This window comes from Gymnodraco acuticeps, unplaced genomic scaffold (assembly GCF_902827175.1).
Source record: "Gymnodraco acuticeps unplaced genomic scaffold, fGymAcu1.1, whole genome shotgun sequence".
Taxonomy (NCBI): domain Eukaryota; kingdom Metazoa; phylum Chordata; class Actinopteri; order Perciformes; family Bathydraconidae; genus Gymnodraco; species Gymnodraco acuticeps.
This window is the reverse complement of record NW_022990722.1, coordinates 1,678,232-1,702,682: the sequence shown is the minus strand read 5'-3', so window position 1 is coordinate 1,702,682 and position 24,451 is coordinate 1,678,232. Positions and strand designations below refer to the sequence as shown.

General features: G+C 40.5%; 3 protein-coding genes across 5 annotated transcripts; 2 read left to right on the top strand and 1 right to left on the bottom strand.

Annotated features, from left to right (window-relative positions):
• Positions 1-10,762: 10,762 nt before the first annotated feature.
• On the top strand, positions 10,763-13,226 carry LOC117556413. Its single transcript, XM_034231740.1, has 3 exons — positions 10,763-11,518; positions 11,701-11,765; positions 12,183-13,226. The coding sequence occupies exons 1-3, from the start codon at positions 11,057-11,059 to the stop codon at positions 12,274-12,276; spliced, it is 621 nt and encodes a 206-aa protein (XP_034087631.1). The 5' UTR covers positions 10,763-11,056; the 3' UTR covers positions 12,277-13,226.
• Positions 13,227-13,335: 109 nt separating this feature from the next.
• On the bottom strand, positions 13,336-18,094 carry LOC117556412 (kelch domain-containing protein 1). Of its 2 annotated transcripts, XM_034231738.1 has the most exons (14): positions 17,964-18,094; positions 17,406-17,519; positions 16,627-16,697; positions 16,213-16,330; positions 15,918-16,030; positions 15,728-15,815; positions 15,377-15,460; positions 15,131-15,211; positions 14,932-14,990; positions 14,686-14,795; positions 14,511-14,583; positions 14,302-14,386; positions 13,997-14,049; positions 13,336-13,726 (listed from the first exon to the last, which is right to left on the bottom strand). In XM_034231738.1, exons 2-14 carry the CDS (start codon positions 17,508-17,510, stop codon positions 13,585-13,587), a joined length of 1,182 nt encoding a protein of 393 aa, XP_034087629.1. In that variant the 5' UTR covers positions 17,511-17,519; positions 17,964-18,094; the 3' UTR covers positions 13,336-13,584. The 2 variants fall into 2 exon arrangements, with proteins under 2 accessions (XP_034087629.1, XP_034087630.1); XM_034231739.1 differs by having other exon boundaries at positions 17,406-18,076.
• Positions 17,428-24,078, top strand: pole2 (polymerase (DNA directed), epsilon 2). Of its 2 annotated transcripts, none has more exons than XM_034231737.1 (19): positions 17,428-17,534; positions 19,658-19,758; positions 20,035-20,110; positions 20,401-20,478; positions 20,632-20,725; positions 20,827-20,901; positions 20,998-21,081; positions 21,172-21,228; positions 21,333-21,381; positions 21,506-21,578; positions 22,087-22,259; positions 22,353-22,442; positions 22,539-22,593; positions 22,798-22,857; positions 22,948-23,025; positions 23,151-23,259; positions 23,436-23,612; positions 23,708-23,775; positions 23,895-24,078. In XM_034231737.1, exons 3-19 carry the CDS (start codon positions 20,046-20,048, stop codon positions 23,911-23,913), a joined length of 1,404 nt encoding a protein of 467 aa, XP_034087628.1. In that variant the 5' UTR covers positions 17,428-17,534; positions 19,658-19,758; positions 20,035-20,045; the 3' UTR covers positions 23,914-24,078. The 2 variants fall into 2 exon arrangements, with proteins under 2 accessions (XP_034087628.1, XP_034087627.1); XM_034231736.1 differs by lacking the exon at positions 17,428-17,534 and adding an exon at positions 18,775-18,913.
• Positions 24,079-24,451: the final 373 nt, after the last annotated feature.

The window sequence follows — 24,451 nt, the reverse complement described above, 5'->3', positions numbered from 1 at the left end:
AACATGTGATTCCCGGCCTGCTAGCCCCAGGCATGCTAACTCCATGTCTCCTAATTCCCAACCTGGCACCATACGCCTTGGTGGGTTCCGCCTGAAGTCAACCCGTGCTTCTGCCCCAGTTCCTGCTCCTGTCCAGGAGTTGTATTCCGGAACTCGGCTGGCTTATGGAGGTCCACGGGGTATTCAGGCGGCTGCTAAGAGGAGTCGTCGCAAGGCCAGGCTAGCAGCCCGAGCAGCCATGGTTCCGGCTACAGAACCGGCCCACACAGCTATGGTTCCAGACCCAGTTCTGGCCCCAGCAGCCATGGATTCGGCTCCAGAACCGGACCTTACAGCCATGTTTCCGGCTCCAGAACCGGACCTTACAGCCATGATTCTGGCTTCAATTCCGGCCCCCGCAGCCATGGTTCCAGACCCAGCTCTGGCCCCAGCTGCCACAGTCCCATGCAAGTTTCCTCTCGAGTTTCCTCTCGAGTCCCCTCTCGAGTCCCCTCTCGAGGTCCCTCCTCTAGTCCCTCCTCTAGTCCCCTCTCTAGTCCCTCCTCGAGTCCCCTCTCTAGTTCCCCTCTCGAGTCCCCTCTCGAGTCCCCTCTCGAGTCCCCTCTCGAGTTCCCTTCTCTAGTCCCTCCTCTAGTCTCTCCTCTAGTCCCCTCTCGAGTCCCCTCTCTAGGTCCCCTCTCGAGTCCCCTCTCGAGTTCCCCCTTGGTTCCCCTCTCGAGTCTCCTCTCGAGTCCCCTCTCGAGTCACGTCTCAAGTCCCTACCCAATGTCCTGGTCCGTTGGAGGTTCCGCTGGGGGTCCTGCCAACTCCATGTCCTGTCCCGTTGGAGGCCCCGTCGACTACTCCTCTGCCGGGGGTCCTGCCAACCCTTTGTCCTGTGCCGTTGGAGGCCCCGCCGACTACTCTCCTGCCGGGGGTCCTGCCAACCCTTTGTCCTGTGCCGTTGGAGGCCCCGTCGACTACTCCTCTGCCAGGGGTCCTACCAATCGTATGTCTGTCCCGTTAGAGGTCCCGCCGTCCACTCTCCTGCCGGGGGTCCTGCCAGCTCCTTGTCCTGTCTCGTTGGAGGTCCCGCAGACTACTCTCCTGCCAGGGGTCCTGCCAACCCTATGTCCTGTGCCTTTGGAGGCCCCGCCGACTACTCTCCTGCCGGGGGTCCTGCCAACCCTATGTCCTGTCCCGTTGGAGGTCCTGCCGACTGCTCTCCTGCCGGGGGTCCTGCCAATCCCGTGTCCTGGTCCTCTTCCGTGGGGGATCCTGCCGAGGCCTGTCCCACCAGCTCCGACACCGGGTCCTGCCCGGCCTCCGGAGCTGTCTGGTCTTCGCCCTCGAGCCCGGCCCTCTGAGAGCCGCAGTCTTCACCCCCGATCCCGGCCCCCTGAGAGCCACGGCCTTCGCCCTCGAGCCCGGCCCCCTGACTTTCCCGGCCGCGGTCCTCGCCCTCATGCTCGGCCCCCTGAGTTCGCCCGTGGTGGCCTTCGCCCCTCCATAACCCCCACCTTGGACTCTGTCTTGCCCCCGGGCCGTCCGCCCGAGTCCCCCTTCTCGGCTTCTGCCTTGCCCCTGGGCCGTCCGCCCGAGATCCCTTCCGGGTCCTCCGCGGTGCTCCTGGGTTGTCAGCCCAAACCCGTCCTCCTGACCCCCTCCACCCACCCTGGTGGCCCTAGTTTTGTGTCCCTCCTCCGGTCCCCCTCCACCCACCCTGCTGGACATTGTTTTTTTGGACGTTTATGGGACTGTTTTGGTGTTTTAGGGACGTCTGGAATCCGTCCCTTGAGGGGGGGGTTCTGTTACGATTATTGTGTTATGTCACGTTTTCTATGTCTTGTTTTGCTGTTCTCCCTGTCATGTTTTCCTCTGGGTATATTGTCTGGTCCTTTTCCCTGTGTTTTTCCTCCTGTCGTTAGTTTCCCTGGTGTGTCTAGTTGTCTGATTGTTTTCACCTGTGGCCCTTGTGTTTCTCCTCCCCTGCCCGGCTGTTTCTCGTCTTGTGATTACCCCGCCCTGTATTTAGTCTTGTCTCTTCCTGTGTTCAGTGTCGGTTCGTCTTGTGTCATGACTAGTTCGTCGGTGAGTGTTCTGTTTTGTCTTTGTTTATTACCTAGCCTTGAAATAAAGGAATTTTCACTTTAATCTGCATTTGGGTCCTGCCTACTTCACACACCGTAACAGAAAGAACCGCTCCGATGAAATCCCCGGGATCTAGACACTGGTGGTGGTAAGTAGGTGGGACCGGTCTGAAGAAGGAAGTTTAGCTTTGTCCTGGAGGAGACGGGAGACGAGAGGGGTGGAGGCGGGTTGCGTGTAGTCACCTGTAATGACAACTGACAGGGAGGAAGAGCAGGTATTTAAGGAATTTAGCCTGTGCAGCAATTGGCTGCTGAGGGGTGACGCCCTCGTATTTAATGAGGGGGGAAGGGAGCAATAGAGTGACGTGCAAGTGACTCATGTTAGGTCTTCCTTATTGAACTTGCGCTAAAGCTTTCATTTCAATTCTGATTGGGGCAAAAACAGTAATGTACATTTAGGGAGCTACACTGTGACACACAATAATATATAAGCACTTTTGTTACTTACCTAAATGTGATTTTGTATTCAGATGAGTTTTTGCAGACTAGGGTTTACAGGGCTCAGTGCCTCCTGCCCGACCTGTAAACTCCTGATGTAAACTAGGTCGGTGCAAAGAGAGAGTGAGCGAGATGAGTGCTGCTGGGAGCATTGAATTATTCAGCCCAGCCCGCTCCCACTGAGCTCTGATAACACAAGCAGAACAACAGCAGCGTGGAGCTCTGTGAAAGACAGCTGGGGGGGGAAATCTGTTGAAATGGGCAAAACGTCACACCCTGGTTTATTCGATTTTTTACATGGAATAATATGAAAAGAAGAGATGATATGCATCGATTTCTCAGACATTTTCTTATAAAACAATGAAAACATATTTTTATGTTACACATATTTCACAATAAATTGGTAAAATTAGTCTGGAGTTAGAAGTTTTCCAATGGATTTTCAGATAAGAAAATGAAAAACGCTGAAATCTCGAACCCGCTCCTGCTTCACCCTCACATAAACCCCATCTTAAGGCTTTGATCAGCATGACCTGCCCTATGTCAGAGTATGTTTACTACTTTCCTATTATGTGCAGAGGTTGTTAACTTTTACAACCTTCTTTTGAATGACGGGGAAGTGCACACGTCTTCACAAAAAAACTGTGGAGGATATCTCCTTTTTTTCCATCATGGACTTTCTGCCGTGTCTGCCCGATCCAAGAGAATTAGATGTGGACGCAGACGACGTGCTCATAAATCTTGTAAACACCGAGGTAACGTGTTTCAAACTTGCTTACCAGGTGTAATTTGTCAAGAATAGGTAACTCTATTCCACACAGAGCACATCCTTCTGCTTCAGTAGCTCGCTGCCGCCGTTAGGGTTCGGTGTTTAGTGTTGCATCTCTACATCAGGCACAGTTATTATCAAGACAAGCATGCAAGGTGTCTTCACTCACAACCACAGTACTATTTTTGAGTTATTATATTTGAATGGGATCTTTACATTTTTACAAACAATTCCTAATCTTCAACTGTCCATTCCAATATGTATATACTCAGATCATGGGTCTTTGACAGGGGTCCGTGACCCCTAGGTCACCCCTATTTTATAAGCTTGGTATTGTAGCACCATAAAAGGTATTTTGATATATGGCACTAAAGACTGGTCGAGACTATTGTAGGTCTCCAGAGCTACAGCAAGAGGAGCAGCCACATTATTGTTTTATAATGTTTTTAAAAGTTGTTGTTTTTCAAAAACTAAAATATAAATATAAATAGGCATTACAGTACCATAAATCCAACATTATTTGCACAGATTAGTACTGAGATATTTTATGCAAAATACAAATAGAATAGAATAATACAAAAGTGTTATCATGCAGAAATATAAACAGCACTAATAAAGATATGACAAAGACCTCAAACAAGAGGTCAATTATTAACTAAAAAGCCCATTGTCAGATACAATTTTGTCCATTTATAATATACACAACGATAGTGACCTGCCAGATATTTATATGAAAATTTATACTTTTGTGCCTGTTTGCCAACAATGTTGGAAATGTAGCAGGAAAAATCACCAGGGCTTGCGGATGCTGTAAATGACGAAGAGGGCTTTCTGTTGGCTTTAAGTGCATTTTAATTAGGGGCAAACATTTAGCCAATAATGTTGCACTAATCACACATGAGTAAATTCCCTCCTTGGAGTCTGATATGGGAGCATGAGACACTGCAGAGAATATCCTCACTGTGAAGAGGAATTCATAGTGATATGAACCTATCTGATATGAAACATGTATGTCTGATTTTTACGATGTCACAAAACTGTGTTGAGACTGCTTTTTTTGGGTAAAGCAAAATGTTATTTCTTGCTGAAGTTCTATTAAATATCTTCTACTGGAGTTAGTAAATTATATGTTGTGCCTAGCTATGGCTACTATACTGTCATTTAGCAATCCTTGTTCAGGGTAGAGGTTAGCAAATGGTTGATAATGAGTTTAACCCTCAATCGAATCTGCTTTATTCTGAGCGGGTGTGGTGTTTGCAGATGTGTCCTGGTAACATAAACAACACAAATCTATGCGAGCTCTCGAAAACATGTTTTCAAAGTCTTTAAGGCCAAAATATGATTTGAATTGGATGTCAATTATCCTCTTATGTTCAGCACTCTTCCTATGTTTTGTAAAACTTATGTTATACTTTGAAATTCATTTAATGCCATTTTCACTTCAGTTGAAAGTGCTGTTTGTTTGCGATATACTTTATTGGGATAATACCTAAGGGCTGTAAAATTAAAATGCAGGAGGCTGTTTATGTAACACAATGTTGAATTAGCAGAAGATTAACCACAGTGTGAAGAAAATGTGCTGCACACTCCTGAAAGTGTATTTGCAGGTGGCCCTTGCAGGAATATATATAGTAAAATGGGCATGATAATCGAACTGAGTTACCTTCACCTCCTCCACACCTTTGGCACTACTCTCCCAACGCTCCTCTATACACACACACACACACACACACACACACACACACACACACACACACACACACACACACACACACACACACACACACACACACACACACACACCTCCCTGCTCTCTTTTTATTAGAATCTGGATCTTTCCTCCTCTCTGTCACATTGGCCCTGGACTGTCACAGCTTGTGATCCAAACCCCTCTCCTGTTCGCTTCAGTTACATAAACGCCACATACTGTTGAAACCCTGAACAATATTTTTAGACTGGCAAAGACAGGGCCGATAATGATGCCAGCCATCAACAGTCCTATTATATAACATGGTGAGGGGGTTGTGCACATGCATGGAACTTTTTCAAATGCACACTATACTTTTCCCATATCTGACAGGCAAGTATTAGCATACACAGTAAACACTGAGCTGTGTTTCTGTATGTCATGCATTCAATCCATACTTGTTTTTATAGAGAAAAAAGTATGCTTTCTACAACTCACCACATGCTCTGTTGTCTGACAACTCAAATGTGGATGTTTTCTTTATTTTTAAGCCAACTGTGAAAGTTTTCTTTTTTTTAAATCACTTAAAATAGAAAGATTTTGTTGTAAAGCGCTCCACCAGAAGGTTTACAAATGTGTCAATTATATAAGGTTATTATAATCCACATACATTTTTTAAGGACGTGGGGATTTGAGAAGGTCAGCAAGCAATCCCTGACCCCACGGACTTTATCAATAAATAGTAAGGTTTTTAGTGCAGCTGTGTATTCAGTGCCATCTGTGGCCTGTCAGAACCATGGACAGCATCAAACCTCGGTTGTTTCCTCTTTTGGTTCCTTTGTACTTTACCTCTGCTTTCAAAATGTTCTTGGAACAGAAATACCAAGGGAAGAAATCAGATCAAGTATCATATTCTCTCAGTTGTTCAGACAGAAAGTAAAGGAAAAAGGACAGGAAATCAGGTGCTGTTCAGCAGCTGTTTTTCACACAGTGCAAACAGTATCTTAGCAGCATAACTTCTTATTTGGCTATAATGGTTTGTGGATTTGTTTTGTAAGAATAAAAACTTTGTTTGCAATTTACCGTGCTACTGTACACATGAAGGAAAAAACAAAATGGAGGTGTTCAAGACATTGTGTTATTCCAAGACTGTAATGCCAGTATGACTGAAACTGAAAGCTGAATTTCTTTGAGCACCGGCAGATACACACATCAGCCTGATCAACATTATTGCAGAGCAAACACAAGACTAATTTTCATTATCTTAGTTCGGCATTTTAATATGTACAACACCACACGGCTGAGCCTAATGGGAATGTTATTAGTTTCTCAGGTATTTTGTCATAAACCCAAGTATTAGAAATGCAAATGTTGACCTGCTAATGATGATACAGGGAAAGTGAATTGATCACAAGTACATTTATCATAATTAATCTTATAGGGAAGCATACACTTTAGCATTACATTTCATGGCAATGCACCCTGCAGTTTGGGATATATTTCACTTAAAACACAAATGTCAACTGGTAAGTGGAATTACATGAAAAAGTCAATGGGATTAATTTTTCTAGGAATCATGGATATTCTCACAAACGTAAAAACAATCCATCCAATCCAGCAGGTGTGAAATATTTCCGCCTCCACCCAAGTAGTTGGCCGACTGATCAACGGTGCCATTCTTAGTGCTAGTATGCTACATGTAGCAATGCAAAACGAAAGCAAGATTTACTAACCCGCATGTTTCTATTCTTGGCAAGACTTTTAAGACTTTAAACTCTTCATATCCAGCTATGTATAAGGGATGATTTTCCCAGTGCTTCCAACACACTGTTATAAATGCACAAAAGCACCCAATGCAGCCAATGCGAACACGAGGGATTTCTGAGAAGCAGATGTACTACGGATGTACCGTGGTGTATTCTTTCCACATCAACATTGGAGCCAGGACTTGACTGAGCCAACGCTTCACAGTGACGAGCTCTAAACGACGTGACACACTGTCTGCCTTTGCACTAGCCTGTGAGCAAACAAGTGAAATGAGCCTAATGAGTCAAACAGTATCCAGGAAATACCTTCAAGTCACAAGTTTACAGTAGATTAAATCAGAAGAGGAAAGAGTAACAACAATTATAAATAAATACAAGACATATAGGTAAAGTTGATCAAATGGTGAACTGAACAGACTTGACACTTCCAATCTGACACATTAGGACGCTGACAAACAAGACCAGTATAATGCAAGGGTTGATGCTGTGGGTTCCTCTCCAAATGAAGCCCCTGACCTAGTAGTTAATTAGGAAGTGAGCAGATGCTGGTATTGGGTGCTTTGAGCACACAAGAGAGGCAGTAATTGTTTTCTGTTGATTACATGGCCTCTTGACAGAAAAATGTGTCACTGCAGTGGTGACCACAGGCTACTGGGCTGAGCAAACCCGCAGCATACAGTGCTACAACATGCAAAAGATCATGGGAAAGAAAGTGGAAATCAAACCAAAAATGTATTTACATCGTTTAGCTATTGTCTTCAAACACAGCATTGTATTTGTGCCTGTTCCTTTTTAATTATACATATTGAGTATTTTATCATGTGAAAACAGTACTTACTGATTTTAATGACTGTAATATTTATTTATTTCCTTCTTGTGTTTCATTACATTTTTACTGTAAATGTTACATTGGGTGAATTTAGCCGAACATCTCCAGATATTAAACCTAGAAAGAGAGTGCAAGATACTAGTGGCTTGTTCAAGGACCCTTTAGTCGCCTTGCTGACAGTTGATAAACAGATGAGATATTGTGTGGTTTGCTTTTCTTGAATGCTGGCTCCATCTGCTGGTTTTAAGCTAACCACTCATTCATTTTCCATGTGCTGCTCGGACAAATGCTTTGGCAACATGAACCAAATCATGAGATCAGAACAAAGGTTGATGCCTAATCTTTTAAAGCAATCTGCCAATGAGAATTATTGGGTATGTCATTATGAAAGGGGTTGGGAGTAAAAGGTTGGAGTCAGCGCTGAAAAAGTTTCCCGCAAACCTCCTTCAGAGGTCATGAGGTCATCTCGTTGACGTCATTTCAACGTCAGCACCAAAGCAAAAACCTTAATTTACATTTAGTAATCCAGCAGATTAAGAGGGATAGCTGAAAGTTAAACAGGGCTGCCCCCGCTCTTTTACTACAGTTGAACTCCTCCTGGCTTCGTTTACTGTTACCCTGACAACATTATGTCACCATGTCAGAGTTACGGTGTCCCTCTGTCTCAGCTTTTCTCATCGGTTCACTTGATTACGTCTGCGCCGTGGCTCAATGGATGGAATTGACTTGGCAAGTGTCTTCCTCTGTTGGAAATATCAGTATATCATGTTCATTTAAAATAATGACAGAAAGTTGGTCAATTACAGAAGACTATTAGAGCTATACTTTAGGAAAAAAACAATAAAATGCAATTTTTTTTATTTAGCAATGCAAGAATTAAGACAAGAATGTTGACGAATAAAGCTAGACTTTTAGCAAATGCACTAACATTAGTAGTTGGGTTTATTTGCAGGGTTCAACTTCAATCTTGAAATGTTTATTCCCAACATTTCGACTTTATTCTATGAGTGTTTTTTTGCTGGCATAGCGCTTGCACTTTTCCTTAGTAAAGAGAGAAGACATTTTGGTTGAAGTTATTGATGAGTTACAGATCCTCACCGCTCAGGGTTTGGGTCTGAGTGGAGCATAATGATGTGCCAGTAAACAGGAGTTCCTCTGAAAAGTAGTACTACAGGATGCAGTGTGTTTATGTTGGTGTGTAGTTCTTCTTGACCCTGTCATGTCCATGTTTGTGTACCTGGCGTGGAAGAGGCCCAGACAGTTTTACTGGAATGCCTATCAGCAGGCAGCTGGCTTGTTAAATACTCTCCAGAGGTTTCGTTTTTGCCAGACATATGGCAGAAATGTGTATTTGACTCAAACATGACAACATTTATGCCCTTCAAATGGAGCAGTTGAGTCATAATAATTAAAAATGTGCACACATTCTTCCTGCTGTTGGAAGGAAACAAAGAGCATTTGTATCTGAAACAGTTCCAAAAGCAGTTTGCATAATGTTTATTCACAGTCACAAACCCATCTTAATTGATTTCAAACAGTTTTAGAGGAGGTGATAAATCAAACCAGGCAGAATCAAGAAGAATCGGGAGGAGAACAAGACTTTTAAAAAGACTGAACTCCACTGTGTTAAGTCTCGGATCATCGACGGAGAAATATTCTTGAATGTGGGAGAAGTCAGAGAAGCCACAGTTATGCAGCGAGCTGGGCTGTGGCCTCCGTCTGGCAGCAGATCCTCCCCCTTGTCTGGAAGCTGTTGAGTTCTCCTCCAGATGTGTGCGCCTGATCTTTCTGATGACACACTGGTGAAGGCAGAGAAAAACAAAAAGAGGGTTCCAAATAAAAACACAAACAGGATGATATAAGAGGGGGAAAGTAAGCGTGTTTGTATACTTTTACTTTTGGGTACACTTAAGTACATGTTATTGGACTTTTGGAGAGGAAAGACGTATAGTGCACATGTATTCTATAAGTGCACAAATAAGAGGATGTTCTGCATTCAAGTGCTTTTCCCGGGCCCTTAAAGTTAGTTTCTGAGAAAACGTTCAAATAAAGAAAATATTATCTTTGGACAGCATCACTGAAATGTAGAAATTGGTTGGATGAATTCATTTTGAAATGGTTAAAAACACGATACCACATTGGGCTTTTCATGAAGACTATAAGTAACCTCTAAGTATTCGTCTTTTACTTGTTTGCAGCTTAAGCAAGGGAAGTGAAGCAAGTAAAGGAACAATAATTTAGATGTATCCCCATCCTCTTACACATGTTCTGGCACATCAAAAAACAAAGCAGGAATTTCCTCTATGAGGCATTTGGGACTTGCATTCCCATTTCCCCCCCCCCCCTCTCACATTCACAGTTTAGAAAATGCCAGTTGCTTAAACGGCAGGTGTCTTTGACTTGGTCATCCTCCAGAGAGAACAGGTTGCACAGCTGTCTGGCACACACAGTGCTCACAAAAGCACGGAAAGAGAGAGAATGAGGCACTTAATGAAAGATAGCAAACAACTCCTTTACTCGAGTGAACTCTGGGTTCTTGTCGGACAGCTCTGGCGGGGAGATGCTCCTGCTGTGTCTTTTGTATGTGCAAGTGGATCAAACAAAAGCTTATTGGGGAATCTCTGAGAAGCCCAAGCTGTCGGAAAGGAATGCCTCTTCTCTTGTGGCTCTGTGCTTGAGTCTTAATCAGTCACTGGAGGGGCTGGCAAGCTGGGGGCCTCCTAGACCCAGCGGGAGGACAGGAACTCACTCACTCCTGACCTCACTTCAATGCCTCAATAAAATCTATTAGCTGAACACAGACAGGCAAAAGGCTGGTCATTGTTGCTGATGTAATGCAGATATATCAAACTAATTGGACCCTGTTAGCCTTTGCATGGGCATACTGTCAAGGTTCTTATGTAATCTCTTTCTAAAATCCAGGGAGTGGCTGAACATTTAAATGGCTTTCTTATTTTAATTGTTTTAATGGAAAAAATTGTTTTAAATTCTATGATAGGAAAATATATGCGGAGGGTCTAAAGGAAAGTGGAAGTTATTTGTGGCCAGTACAAATACTCGAAACATAAAGGGTGTGTGTTCCCTCTAAGAAGGCGGAGTTTTCTCCCTGGGGTCCTGAGCCAAACTGGTGTTATGTAACTGATACACTGCTCCTCATCCTGATGTGGAGTTACCCGAAAGTGTAAAGAGAGCTCTGTGAACATTTCTGCGGAGCGTCTTTAGAATGTTAGCGGGACATTTTTCCAAGAAAATGGGCCTTTAAATCTAGATGTTTAGCCAGAGAACTGTCTTACAGCCGTAATCCAAATGTAAAACTGACCTTAAACACTGCCAAGGATCATCGTTGGTTAATGTTCAACTCGGCTCTTGGTGTGCCTGCAGAGGAATTTGGAAATGGGACTTTGCGTTTAGATTTTGAAAGCAGCCAGACGGACAGACATGGGCAGCGGTACAAGCCGTGGGAAGAAAGTTGCACCTGCGTGTGTCGGCGAGGTGAAGGGTACAAAATCAACCTCTGGTGAAACTTCACCAAAACAGGAAAGCCGGCCTTTTAAGCCTCTTAAACTCCAATCAATTTTGCGCAACGCGCGCAACCGTGCGCAACCGGAGTGCCACAGCGAGGGGCACGACTCTGACTTTTCTCGGGAGGAAGATGACATTGACGGGGAGATGGACACTGTTATTGCGGATTACGAGGAGCGAGAGAAAACTTCCGTGAAGAAAACTCCTCCCAAGAAGATAGGACTCAGATCTAAAACATACGGACTGTGTCCCTTCAGCCAAGAGGATGAAAATGACTTCAGCTCCGAGGAGCCACGTGGCTCACACGGTGGATCCGGAGATGTAAACAAGAGGAGCAGTGATGCTTCCACACAACCTGCGTGCCCCAGTCAGCACAATGTAAGGATTTTTATTATACTAAAATGTGTTCATTATTATTGAAAAACACGTGATTTATCTGTCAGTTTATTTATAACAGCAAGGTTGTTTTCTGATTAACAACAGGTCTGCAGAACCTTTAAGTGCTAAAATGAAAACACATGCCATCCTTTCTTTCCTTCTTTATCTCTGGTGTGTCTCAGTCCTCTCAGGGTTTTTTGACAAGAGGGGCTTTGTTGGAAGCTGTTCCCACATCAGAAAAACAATCGTAAGTACAGCTCTTATAAATAATGCAATTCCGAGCTCAGTGCAGTAGTAAAAACTGAGCAGGGTCAGATCAAATGTACCTAAAAGGGATCGAAATACCAACCCAGAGTGAGACGTCTGCAAGCAGGACAGAAAAAACACACGTCTGTTGTTGCTGCTTTGTTGAAAGTGAGTGATAACCGGAACTAAGAATAGTATCCCCAATCCAACATGTGTTAAACACAAGGAGGAGACTATATTTCATACAGGGCCCCTATAGGGAATTATATTATTTGGAAATTCATCACTTGATGTTATTGTGGATTGATCAATTGAAAAAATATATATCTGTTGTGAAATCGCTCAAAAATAGAAAGTATCACTTAATATGTTCTGTGTTATATCACTATGTTGATGACTCGTTTCTCCACACTCCCAGGACGTTTGGCAGCTCCTCTCTCACCATGCCAGCCATCATGTACGATGGATCAGAAGAGGAGCTGATGAACACTATTGAGAAAGAGTTTAATTGACCCGAGCTGGGAGTGCTGCAGCAAAGCTGTTTTCTCTTTCAGCTGTCCTTGTGGCACAGAAAAGTTTGCATTAGCAATTTTTAAAGTAGAAATGGGTGCAGGTTTCTTTTTGACAATTTCCTGTTACCAAGGAATACATCCACTGTATTTAAGCAGGATTTCACAGGTAAATCCTACATTGTTTGTGTTGAACTTAAACTGCTGCACTCCAGGCCTTTGCATTTCACCCAAGTCTTATTTAACAACATGTGGCAGTGTAATCGCAGAGCTATAACACCAACTTGAACAGGTGCCAGGAGGTTCTCCTTGCAGTCCAGAGAGCTGAGAGAAGCCTTCCTGGTGTGTTATCTGCAGCGGTGTCACTGTCACCCCCTCAACGCTGCAGGCCTCCCACAGAGCGCACACCTTCTTATTTGTTACCTATTACCTACTTTACTTTAACTTTGCTGTTAATAGGTAAAGGAAAGAGCACACATGTTTCTCTGGTTGCTAAAACTGAGGTAGTAGCATTAAAACCACATTCTTGTGGCCATGCTATATGCAAGCATCACATTTTCCAGCAGCAGATGTGCAGGGCCGGGTATAGGGTAGAGTTTTTGTGGCGACCCTGCAAAGGTATGAGCTGGGATGTTTGTTTAAGGTTTCCTTCCTGGCCACAGTTCCTGCACTTTTCCACCCTTGTGAAGAAGGAATGTGTGGCAACAGAGACTTTTAGTCAGGCTCACTTAAGACGCAGCTTTGTTTCAGCCACATTCAACTATAATGGGATGCTGCCACTTAGTGGTGGAAAACAGTAGCATGAACACATACTTGAATATTAATAATGGATGTGTAAACAAATGGCATACTGTATGTCAATGATTGACAAAAGGGGAAATTCAACCTGGCATGTAGAGAAAGGTTTTTTTAATGTTGTTTTATATTGCAAATAAAAATGGATTGTTGCTGTATTTCTGGTCATGTGTGAAGTTTCTGTAAGAATCAGTGTGTGTGTTTAAGTTGGCTGAGTTGACTTATACTTAAAATACCTGTGTTTCCTAATAATCCACCCCAAACATACAGTTTGATGCGCCCTTTAATTATCACAGTCATCACAGGAACATTTTTTTAAGGGTGGTTCAGCAGGCAAACTGTACAAAATAAAATGTGCATCTCTAAAACCATAAAATAAAACACCATAAAATATTTGGCACACTTTTTAAAAAAATTAAAAAGCTACCCCACAGTGTGACTGAGATATACATACTGAAAAGAGTACAGTACTGGTGTGCCAATGCATTGTTCTTGGCAATTAAGACATTCTTTAAACTAATACTTCAGCCTCTTTGAAGGCCTGTAGTAAGACATTCTCCTCTGTACGGCCGTCAGTAGTTTTGGAGGTAGGAGAGAAAGCTGGTTTCTGAGTGTCTCATTGTTCCTCACATTCTTTGCAATGTAATCCTCACAAATCCTGTGAGAAGAAAAAGTATGTAATTTTTTCATTTATATTTCCTTGAAAGGAGTTGATACTTCTTTAGAAATGGATCCTTACACAATACATTTTAAAACAGACCTGTTAACCGTCAGAAATTAATGTTTTTCTTTTTAAATTCCAACTTTGTTTAACAAAATGTCTGTGTCTGTCTTTTTCATTTTTTTCTGGTTAAATTTGTAATTATTTTCTGCAATGTTTTTATGAAATGATCTCTTTGGGTTTTATAAATCATATCCTGTTTCTTACCTGAATAGAGGATATGGCTGTGTTTGGAAGACAAGGGCGTCATTGCAGTGACTCTGAAAAATAAATATGCAAGTTTCTTAAGGTCAGTAAACAATACCTGTACACATCTCTATAGAGCTGTTGAGGGGTAATTAAACACCTGCTGATTTAAAAACAAACTTGCATCCATATAGTTTCAGATGTTTGCATGTTTTAAAGGGATTTTCTGAGGCTTTTATAGAATTTAATTTGTAAAGATTTCAGATCTGCCAAAAATATGTATCATTTCACATCTCTTAGTCGGAAAATGTCTCTTTGGTACTTACATTGTCAATTAGGAGGATGTAGTCACAACTTCCACCAAATACGATCACATCAGAGTCTTTGCTTGGACATGCTGTGTGCCATAACCTTCCATAGGAGAAATTATGCTTTTAAAAATCATCTCAGAATTTCTGAAAACTCTCCTACAAAGTAATACATGTAAAACACACAGTTATTTTTCCACAATTGCCACACATTCATAAATTACTACCGTGGCTTATTCTTGAAGGGATGCTCGACTTCTCTCCATATCTTTGTTTCAACATCAAGCAACCACCCATCACCTGATTTAGAAAATACATGTTATTGAATTCCAACCAATGAATAATATAAAATGACCAAAGGAATAAGGAAATCAAAGTGAACAGGTGGGTACACTTTCTTACTCATTGGTTTGCAGTCTGCACTGAGACCTCCAAACAGGAACATGCTGCTGTCTGAAACTGCTGTGAGCGAATGCCACGATCTGCCCACTGGAATGGAGGAGCCTGGCGTTCTGGAAAATATATTTAGCACACTGGTGTCAAAAGACAAACCTGGCTAAAGTTAATTTTTTTAATCCATTACAAAGTTGAAAAAAAAGTAATTTGGGCACACTTGCAGTTCGCTATTGATCACAAACAGATACGCACATTTCTGACCACGTCCATGATTCAAGGTCCAGGCAGTGAATGTCACTCGTTCTGGTTTCCTGAATATAAAAAAAGTAAAGCACAAGTTACTAACAACAGACTTGGATGTATGTTTCTCCGATGTCCTTGCTGCTACTGGTGACTTATTGTTGTCTACTTGTTCATATATGAGAGGAACTGAAAATGATGTAACTCCCACCATGACTCTGCCTCCACAGATGTATCCTCTTTTTCCGATTGTGGCACTGGCGTGGGCGGCCCTGGGGTCTGGAGTACGGCCCTGCACACAAAAACAGTCACAAAAGTAATCTGTGGATTTTGAAATTGTCTTAACATATTTCCAATACAGCATAGTTTCCCTTACGTTTGAGGTCTTATTTAACAAACCAAAATCCATGCATGCATTCAAGGCATACAATTATAAATCGCACTCAAATATACTCACATGGGTTTGTGGTTGACGCCAACTGGCTTGCATGGGGTCAAACATATGAACCTCATTGTTCCATCCCCAGAAGACTTCTTCAACCTGAAAGTATAACATAAATTGAACATTATTTATATGAAGGCATTTAAGGGTATTGTTGGTCAGTACCAGTGAGATCACAGTTTCGTCCTCAGATGCTGACATTTCACATTTCTGTCCTGGAGCACTTTATAACTAAAACAAAACAACACAGAAAAATGGAGCACTGATGTTTTCAGAAATATTTATGTAATGCCTTATCGACACTGTTGGGTAAGCAAGTGTTTATCGAACCCAGTGACGGTGTCAAAAGTCAATAATATTGATTACCCATGATGCTTTATCTATAATAAAGCTTCTGTTTGTTCTATCAACATTAGACAGTAGTTTGTGACCATATCCTCCAAAGTAGATGATCCTGGAAAACAGTAATGAAAGATTATCACAATTATTATCATGTGTAATATGGTGAATAAAATAAATAGTAGTCATGTAATATTGAGATTTTAATGGTGCTTACTTTCCCTTGTAAACCCAGCAGGACAGTTTGTCTCGATGTGACGGGGCAGAACCAATGTCACAATTGATCTTCTTCCACGTGTATTTGCCGTCTGTCAGGTCGACACAATATATCTGTTTAAAGTCAAACACTGATCACTTCTTCATGTCAACATTTGCTCATTCTAAGATGTGACCTTTAGGAGGGATTTTACAGAATGATAGTAATTATTAACAAAAATATGAATAAAAACATATTATTCACATAAATTCAACCATAATTAGATAAAGTACTGTGTGTTGAGAATCTGCCTTACCTGATTGGTCTGTCCATTGTTATCACAACCTCCAAATATGTACAAGTGTCCATTTAGTAAGCAGCCACAGGTTCCAGACATAGAGGGAGGGACTTCCCCTGACATGTGAAACACTTCCCTTCAAGAAAAGGTTTAAAATGTTAAAATGAGAATTAATTACTCACATACTCTTATGTTATGACACATTTTTACAATAATGACTACAAAGCAGAAAGCTCCAGGCAAGTGCTTTACAATCCAAACACAAGAAAAATGTGACAAGACTGGAACAAGTCAAAACACAATGAAAGTCGCCAGAAGGAATGTTAGACACATTAGGACAGAGTGTGTGGATATTATGTGAAGATTGTGTGCATTACTATTCTTTGTTATGACAAAAATCCGGCACATTTAGTACTTATTTAATCTTCTTACCATACACCCCGTTCTAAGTCGTACACCCAGATTTCATCACTAGGCAGGAAAACTTCATCATCAGCAATGGACTGTAGAGAATAAAACAAGGCTATTATAATGACATAACACTGAATGTGTCTTTCAGTCTGTCATGATATGGAAGCAAATCATTATTATAGAGATATACAAACAAAAAATCTCATGCAATAAAATAATTCAAATTCTGAGAATGTGCTTAAAGCCATATTAGCATGCTTAATGAGGGTTTGCTATATTTTTTCAAGTTTTCAAATGTTTCAGTTGTTAAAGAATGGCTTCTGCATAAACAGTGATAAAGGTAGTAAGATTCTTTGCGTGTGTAAAAGTAGTACTACCATATTGCAGACATTTCCAAAAAGTAAAAGAGCTGAAAATGTTATAGTAGAGTATTATCTGCAGAATAAACTTAAAGTATCCTACAAGTACTTGTTATGCAAACTGGCTAATTTGATATTCCGACACTTGATTATTATTGATCTATTATTAATAATGCACAATGTTGCCTAAGCAGCATTGAAATGTTTAAGCTATGGTTCATATTTAAAAAGCAGAGAATATGGTTTGTAGAAAAATTATAATCAGTAAAGTAAAACAAACAAACAGATTCATTTAATAATAGAAAAGTTAAACACTTCCACCTGACATGTAGTAACCAGTTAGTAACTTGAGAGTAGAGTAAATTCTGATTAATGTAGCCACCCTCTTTCCTTTGTTAAACAGCTGGTTTAGAAATGTTGTTTATTGTTTGTTTTGCTCACCATGTACCCTCCCCACACATACAGCAGGTTCCCCTCGACCACAGCCGTGTGTCCGCTCTTCTCCCGGGCCACCAGCTCCGAGCTGGGGCTCGATGCGGAGGCCATAGCTGGGTGCTGTCAATAGAAAAGGTTTGAGGTTAAAATTATATATTTGTTAAAGAAATGTATTTAAAGGTCGCCAACAATATCAGCTGCTGTTGAAAGCAGTAAGGGAAGTGACCCATAACGGCAAGCAGAGCTAAAAAGCAAGCAAGCTTTCTATCCCTTTATGTTGTTGTCATTGCATGGCTCTATGAAACCGAATGTACTTATATGATTCTGTTTTCTTCAAGTGTGTATCTTCTTGGTCGAATGCACTTATTGTAAGTCGCTTTGGATAAAAGCGTCAGCTAAATTAAATGTAATGTAAAAGTACATTATAGGCTTTGGTATTTGTACAAAATGTAAAGCTACATAACATTGTTACCCTGAGCTGACGTTACAGTGGCAACAACAACGGTTGTCGACGACGACAATACACACATTTTTTTCTACCAATATACTAATACTCATACTCACCTGATTCAGAAGGCTTTTAGTTGACAGTCCCTTTTGTTCTCATGTTGTAAACACTAAAACACAGCAAAAAATACCTCTAGCTCTACTGTCATAAACCGTTTCAAAATACAACTTCCGGTATTCTGTGGCTTTTCAAAGTAAAAGCTTTCTGCCCGAAAACACAACCTTATTCTAATTTGCAGACGATCGAGACGGAACACAGCAATTCCCAGAAGAAAATGTAAAAATGACTAAATTAATTCTCTGAAGGCTCTGGCTATGACGGTAACAACAATAACAGCTGTATAAATGCAGAGTTACAGCACCAAACTGGAATATGTGCAATATGTGCAGGGACCAAAAATGTCTTTCTTTTTCATTATTATTTTTTAATTGTTTTATTATTTTTGTTTTTATTATGATTTATTTTAACATTATTCATATGTTATCAATATGAATTATTATGTAATTATTCATTATGTATTGATATCATTTTTTTATTTGATTTATTTATTCATTGTATTTTTACTTTATTCATTTCTTTATTGTCATTATAATGTTTTATTAATTGATATCACTTTTATAATTATAATTATTGTATTTATTATAATTGAATATATTACTATTTTTTATAATTGTAATTTAATTTATTATTGGTATTTTATTATTACTTTTATTTTTATTTTATTCTAACTTTTTTTAAGATAAAAAAAAACATGTGTGGGTCCAATCCATAGACTGTATATATAAAGGTCCAATCTGTGGTGCTGCTCTGTATTTTTGATACAGAGGACTTTGCGTTGTTCGTCAGCGGAAGTGATCAAATACATCCGGAAGTTGACATTTAGCGCCAAATCTTGAGTCGAGCAGTGACAACAGAGACGCTTCATTGTAACAACCATGGATGTTGCTCGCAAAATTAAGACCAAAGTGTCCGCTGGCTTCAAGATGCGGGGACTTATACTTCGACCGTATGTATTTTAATCATATTAAACCGTTTTGTTAATGTTGTAACGTTACTGCTGTTTAGTCAACAAGAGCGTTAACTTCATACAAGATATCTGTCGCCTCAAAGGCAGTGATAGTCTGGAAGCGGTCGGCTCGTCTGTCTAATGTTATGGCAGTGACAACCTGGAAATGTAACTTAATGTGGGCAATAGTTTTGTATAGTCAGGTCTACCTTAAACCGCTTGACGTTACACTTGACGTGACAATAAACAGTAACAACTCTTAAGAAATGTCAACTGCTTTTAGTTCCCCACCTTTAGTATACATTTCTGCAGTGATTCCACTTCTACTAAGTATGTCCAATTTCAGCACTTTAACTTCTACTGAAACATCCCCTTGGTGCTTATGTAGAAAATACAAATATATAAATTTAAGGTTAATGAACCTGTTTGCAGCTGCTTTCATCAAATGCGATCATACTGAAAGATAAACTTATTTCATGTTTGCACTTAGGGTGACTCTTTCTATGCTCCAGCTTAAATACAAAATATCGTCTAATATGAACATTTTGAAAACATTGCAGTCTATTTCTTAAGCAAAATTGGGCAAAATATAGAAGTCATAAATGTTTTCTGGGATATTTGTTATCGAAAGCAAGCACACATTTTCTCTGGGAAACTCTTTATTAGTTTGCTTTCATATAAGCAGTCAAAAGTAAGAAACACGCATTTTTTCTTGTTTTTACATGCATGGTTTTTGTGCTCCAGTGAAGCCAGCAAATACCTACTGGAGGTCCTGGAGTCTGTCAATGCCACTGAGCTGGATGACATTATTGAAAAGGTCCTGGATGCAGTGGAAAAGCAACCATGTAAGTACAGAACTACCTGTCTTGCCTGTTTTAGAGCCTTATAACATGTGTATATGTTGTCTAATATGCACAAGGGTGGAACACTAACAGGATGGTTTAACCCCTTTAGACATTGTCCAGCAGAGCTCGCTTAGACTTACTCTGGCAAGCAGTCAGTATGAGAGACAAGAGGCAGTCAACCCTCGTGCAGAATCTTCTGCAGCACTACCTAATGTGTTTTTATGTTTACCTGAAGCTTGTTTGCAAGTTGTGACCGCTGTCTGTTTTTCCCAACAGTGTCCTCTAACATGATAGAGCTGTCTGTGGTGGAGAGTGCTGTTCAGGATTGCACTCAGTCTTGTGATGAAAACATGTAAGTGTTTCTATTTGATTTACTGATCATAATACATTTACAAACTACATACAATAGGGAAAGTGCAATTTTTGATTATGTATGAATGCAATAGGGAAAGTGCTGTACCTGTATGTTTCTTGTTCTTTGCCATGTGATATGTGATCTCTGTTCTGTATCTATGACTGATTGACCTGAATGTTTTATGTGTATTATCTCGATGCCCAAGACACATTTCTCCTAAGGGAGACAATAAAGCTTTATCTTATCTCTTACATCTTTGCCTAAAAGTTGTTAAAACTCCCTTCCAGAGATAATGTTTTCAACATCATTGGAGCCTTTGATGTGCCCAGATACATTTACAGTTCGGAGCGGAAGAAATTTGTACCGTGAGTTAATCAGTTTCTTTGTTGTTTGTGTTCAAATAATCCCAGAATTATATTTCTTACCTTTTTGCTGCTGATGTAAGACCCAGTTTACATACTTACATATATTGCAGATAAAGTTGTTAACAGGTTTTTATGTTGGCTTTCTTCCTTCAGCATCAGTATGACAAGCCATACAGCATCCAGTCTGTGTGGTTTGGCCAGAGACAAAGCTGAGTTCTTCAGGGAGCGCTACACCATCTTGCAACAGGTCAGTGAGTCTGTCTTTATCAAATTGGATTCAATGTCTTCGCTGCCAGTCCAGTGTGCGTAGCTTGCACGTTGTATTAATACAGACCTATTGTTTTGTAGCGTATACATCGGCACCAGCTCTTCACCCCTCCTGCAATAGGAGCTGCTGTTGAAGAGGGTCAAAACAAGTTTCAGGTAACACATCTTAAAACACTACTAGAAAATAAAACACATCCTAATGTTTTGCATTTGACTAACAGATTGTTTTCCTTTTTTATTTGTATTTTCTAGCTCAAGACAATTGAAGCACTGCTTGGCAGCACAGCTAAACTGGGAGAAGTGATCGTACTGGGGATGATCACACAACTAAAAGAGGTGACTTGGGGAGAAAAAGCTTCCTGTCTGTTCTTCAGTACATTTTATATTTTCAACTAGTTTCTTAAACATTTGTTCATTTCTTTTCAGGGTAAATTTTACCTGGAGGACCTAAGTGGAACAGTACAACTGGACATGTCCAAAGCAATATCCTTTCAAAATCTTTGTTATAGCTGGTCATCAAAAACGAATTTGTATTGATCAATATACAATGCTTTTAAAATGGATGAATTCCTTAACTAGATTCTCACCAGTTTCATAATGGCCTGTACACAGAATCCTGCTTTGTGCTGGCAGAGGGTAAGACATCAACTCATTCTAAAAATGGCATTATTGAACATACAAAAAGATGATTTAATATTTAAAAATATAAAGCATTATCACAAACATTATTAGAAGGAAAGTTGTCCCCTTTGTCCTGCAGGTTGGTACGAGGACTCGGTTTTCCACGTCAATGGCTTTGGGTTTCCACCAACAGAGTCGTCATCAGGCACAAGGTCAGTGGATGGAAAAAGCTTTTAAGAAAACATTTAATCACATGAAAAATCAGTGAGCTGTCAGTAGAGATGTTGTGCAACCTGATAAACATGGGAGTTAATCTGTAGCTTTTCACAATTTAAAATGACCCCAAAGCGAAAGAAGAATCTAGTATGACATCTGTGAGGTCGTTTTACCTTGTTGTTGATATGCGGTGAAATCGTCATTAAACTAAGGTGAAGGCCAACATCATTATTCTTTTTTCAATCAAGAGTATTGAAACTGTCTGTAATAACGACATTAATCTTTAACGATGATAACGCTTTCAACCAAATATAATAGCACTGGGATGTTTGCAACATATATGTTATTACTCACAAGATATTAAAATTGGCATTCAAAGTTTGTTGCAACTCCCCTCATTTCTGTTTGAGTTCGGGGCACTTAACTCTAAATTGTTTATTTAAAAAGAACAAAAATGTATGTGTAAGAACAGTTAGTCACTGATGCTCCTTGCTTTATTTCCAGAGCATACTACGGCAATCTCAACTTCTTTGGCGGCCCATCCACCACCTCAGTGAAGGCCTCAGCCAAGCTGAAGCAACTGGAGGCAGAGAATGAAGACGCCATGTTTGTCATTGTCTCTGATGTGTGGCTAGACAGCGTTGAAGTGATGGAGAAGCTCAATGTCATGTTCTCAGGTCTGGTGTTGCATCATAGACTTCACAGGTCCCATATATGCACTTTATGAGACATCATTCCCACTTAGCCTTGCTTTTTGTTTTTTCTTACAGGCTATGCTACGATGCCTCCTACCTGTTTCGTTTTTTGTGGAAACTTCTCGTCTGCCCCATATGGAAAAACACAGATCAAATCTCTCAAAGGTGAGACTTTTGGGTCTTCATCACTTCAAACAAACTACAGATTTTTGAATGATGAATAGAAAGTATTTCGGAATCTAATTTGTTTTTCTGTTTTAGAGTCATTGAAGACGCTTGCTGATGCTATATGTTCATACCCCAGCATTCACAGCAGGTAGGATCTCATAGAGTTCTTCCTCTATTCTGCTCTGTTTTAAGGTTCCCTGTAGTGACCCATAGTAGCGCTATTGAGTAGGTCTTGTTTCTTTTGTGCATGTGCATAAGGAAGCTCATGTAGATAACACAATACACTCCTGCACTGTTCAACTTTTAAGTTTCAATAAGTTTGACTTGAATTTTGTTTGCAATTGTCCTACAGTTGTCGCTTTGTGTTTGTTCCTGGCCCAGAAGACCCCGGTCCTGGCACCATCCTGCCACGGTAAACATTCAGAAACATCAGCTTTTTAATAGAATTATGTGAGTTTTGCTCAGTGATTTGGACAAATGTTGCTACATATGTTTTTCTTAGGCCTCCCTTGGCAGATCACATCACGGAGGATTTCAGAGAGAGGGTGCCATTTTCAGTGTTCACTACTAACCCATGCAGGTAACAGTCTTTTATGGAGAATGATCAGGGTTGATTTGTATGTCTTTGAGAATGTTTTTGACTGGTACCTTGACATTTTAAAGTACACAACTGTTCTAGCTCTAACTGCTTTGTTTTCCTTTCAGGATCCAGTACTGCACCCAGGAGATCGTCATTATCAGAGAAGACCTGGTCAACAAGATGTGCAGGAACTGTGTCCGGTTGCCCAATAACAATCTGGACATTCCAAACCATGTGAGTTTCAGCTTCTTTGAAAAACATTCTTACCGAGTGAACTGAAGCATAGAGTAGTTGCTGCAAAGATATTGGTAAATTATCCAACTTGGTCTCCTTTCTGACAAAACAAATGTGAATTGTCCTTTTATTTTTCTAAAATAAATGATCTTGTCATTTACTCGTCATCTTCGCAGTTTGTTAAGACCATCCTATCCCAGGGTCACTTGACTCCACTGCCTCTGTATGTCAGTCCCGTATTCTGGGCGTACGACTACTCCCTGCGGGTATACCCAATCCCCGATGTCATCATCTTCGCAGACAAATACGACCCATTCAGCATCAAAAACACAGACTGCCTGTGTGTCAACCCGGTGAGAAGAAACAGTGGTCCTTTGACAGAAAATGATATTTGAATTTCTATTGTATTTTGTCACTTTTATCATTTGTAAATAATCTGTTTCTACAGGGTTCGTTCCCAAAAAGTGGCTTCACATTTAAGGTGTACTACCCAGCCAGCAGAACTATTGAGGACAGGTAGGATGCTTTTTTTTTTTAGGTTAAACTTGTTACTTGAGATCTTTCATAACAAAAAATTATAGTATTGACCATCAGTAATGCTTATACTAATCAGTTGTCTTCTTGTGTGTTCACAGCAAACTTCAAGGACTCTAAAGGAAGTAAATGGATACAGAAGGGGATCCGTCAAAATCGTTTTGTACATTGCTTATGTATTATACTGTGTGTTTTAAATAGTTTGGTGACAAATCTCTGTAGTATTCTGTATGCATCTGTGTATGTTCTGACATGAATAATAAAGATTTTATTCTTGAAACTGGATACCTGACATATTTGTGTATGCACGATGATCAGCCTTTCTTTGAGATACCTCAAACACTATAGTCTGCCTTTCAAGTCTTTGGGGTTAGGTAGGTGGATTTTCAAAGTGGGGTCTGTGGCCAACATTCTAATAACAAATTCAGAATCCATGTTTTATTTATTTTCTTATGTAGTTGCTAATTGAATTGGAGTCAATCACACTGTTTTATGGGAATTTTGTGTCAAAATGGTGCACATATTGTAATATGTGTCTAGTAAATGTATATTGTGTTGTGTCTTTCACAAAACGAATAACGTTTTTTTTAATAGAATTAGCTGCTGACATCATCTCTATATTAAGGACTCCCTGCCCTAAAACATTTCAGAACCTAAA

Coding starts and splice junctions, on each gene's coding strand:
- LOC117556413 (XM_034231740.1), top strand. CDS start 11,057: ATGGGCAGCGGTACAAGCCGTGGGAAGAAAGTTGCACCTGCGTGTGTC. Junction 11,519..11,700: donor CGTGCCCCAGTCAGCACAAT/GTAAGGATTTTT, acceptor GGTGTGTCTCAG/TCCTCTCAGGGTTTTTTGAC. Junction 11,766..12,182: donor CCCACATCAGAAAAACAATC/GTAAGTACAGCT, acceptor CCACACTCCCAG/GACGTTTGGCAGCTCCTCTC.
- LOC117556412 (XM_034231738.1), bottom strand. CDS start 17,510: ATGGCCTCCGCATCGAGCCCCAGCTCGGAGCTGGTGGCCCGGGAGAAG. Junction 14,796..14,931: donor TCATGGACGTGGTCAGAAAT/GTGCGTATCTGT, acceptor TATATTTTCCAG/AACGCCAGGCTCCTCCATTC. Junction 14,050..14,301: donor ACATCCTCCTAATTGACAAT/GTAAGTACCAAA, acceptor TTTATTTTTCAG/AGTCACTGCAATGACGCCCT.
- pole2 (XM_034231736.1), top strand. CDS start 18,843: ATGGATGTTGCTCGCAAAATTAAGACCAAAGTGTCCGCTGGCTTCAAG. Junction 20,111..20,400: donor CAGTCTTGTGATGAAAACAT/GTAAGTGTTTCT, acceptor ACTCCCTTCCAG/AGATAATGTTTTCAACATCA. Junction 21,229..21,332: donor AACTGGACATGTCCAAAGCA/ATATCCTTTCAA, acceptor CTAGATTCTCAC/CAGTTTCATAATGGCCTGTA.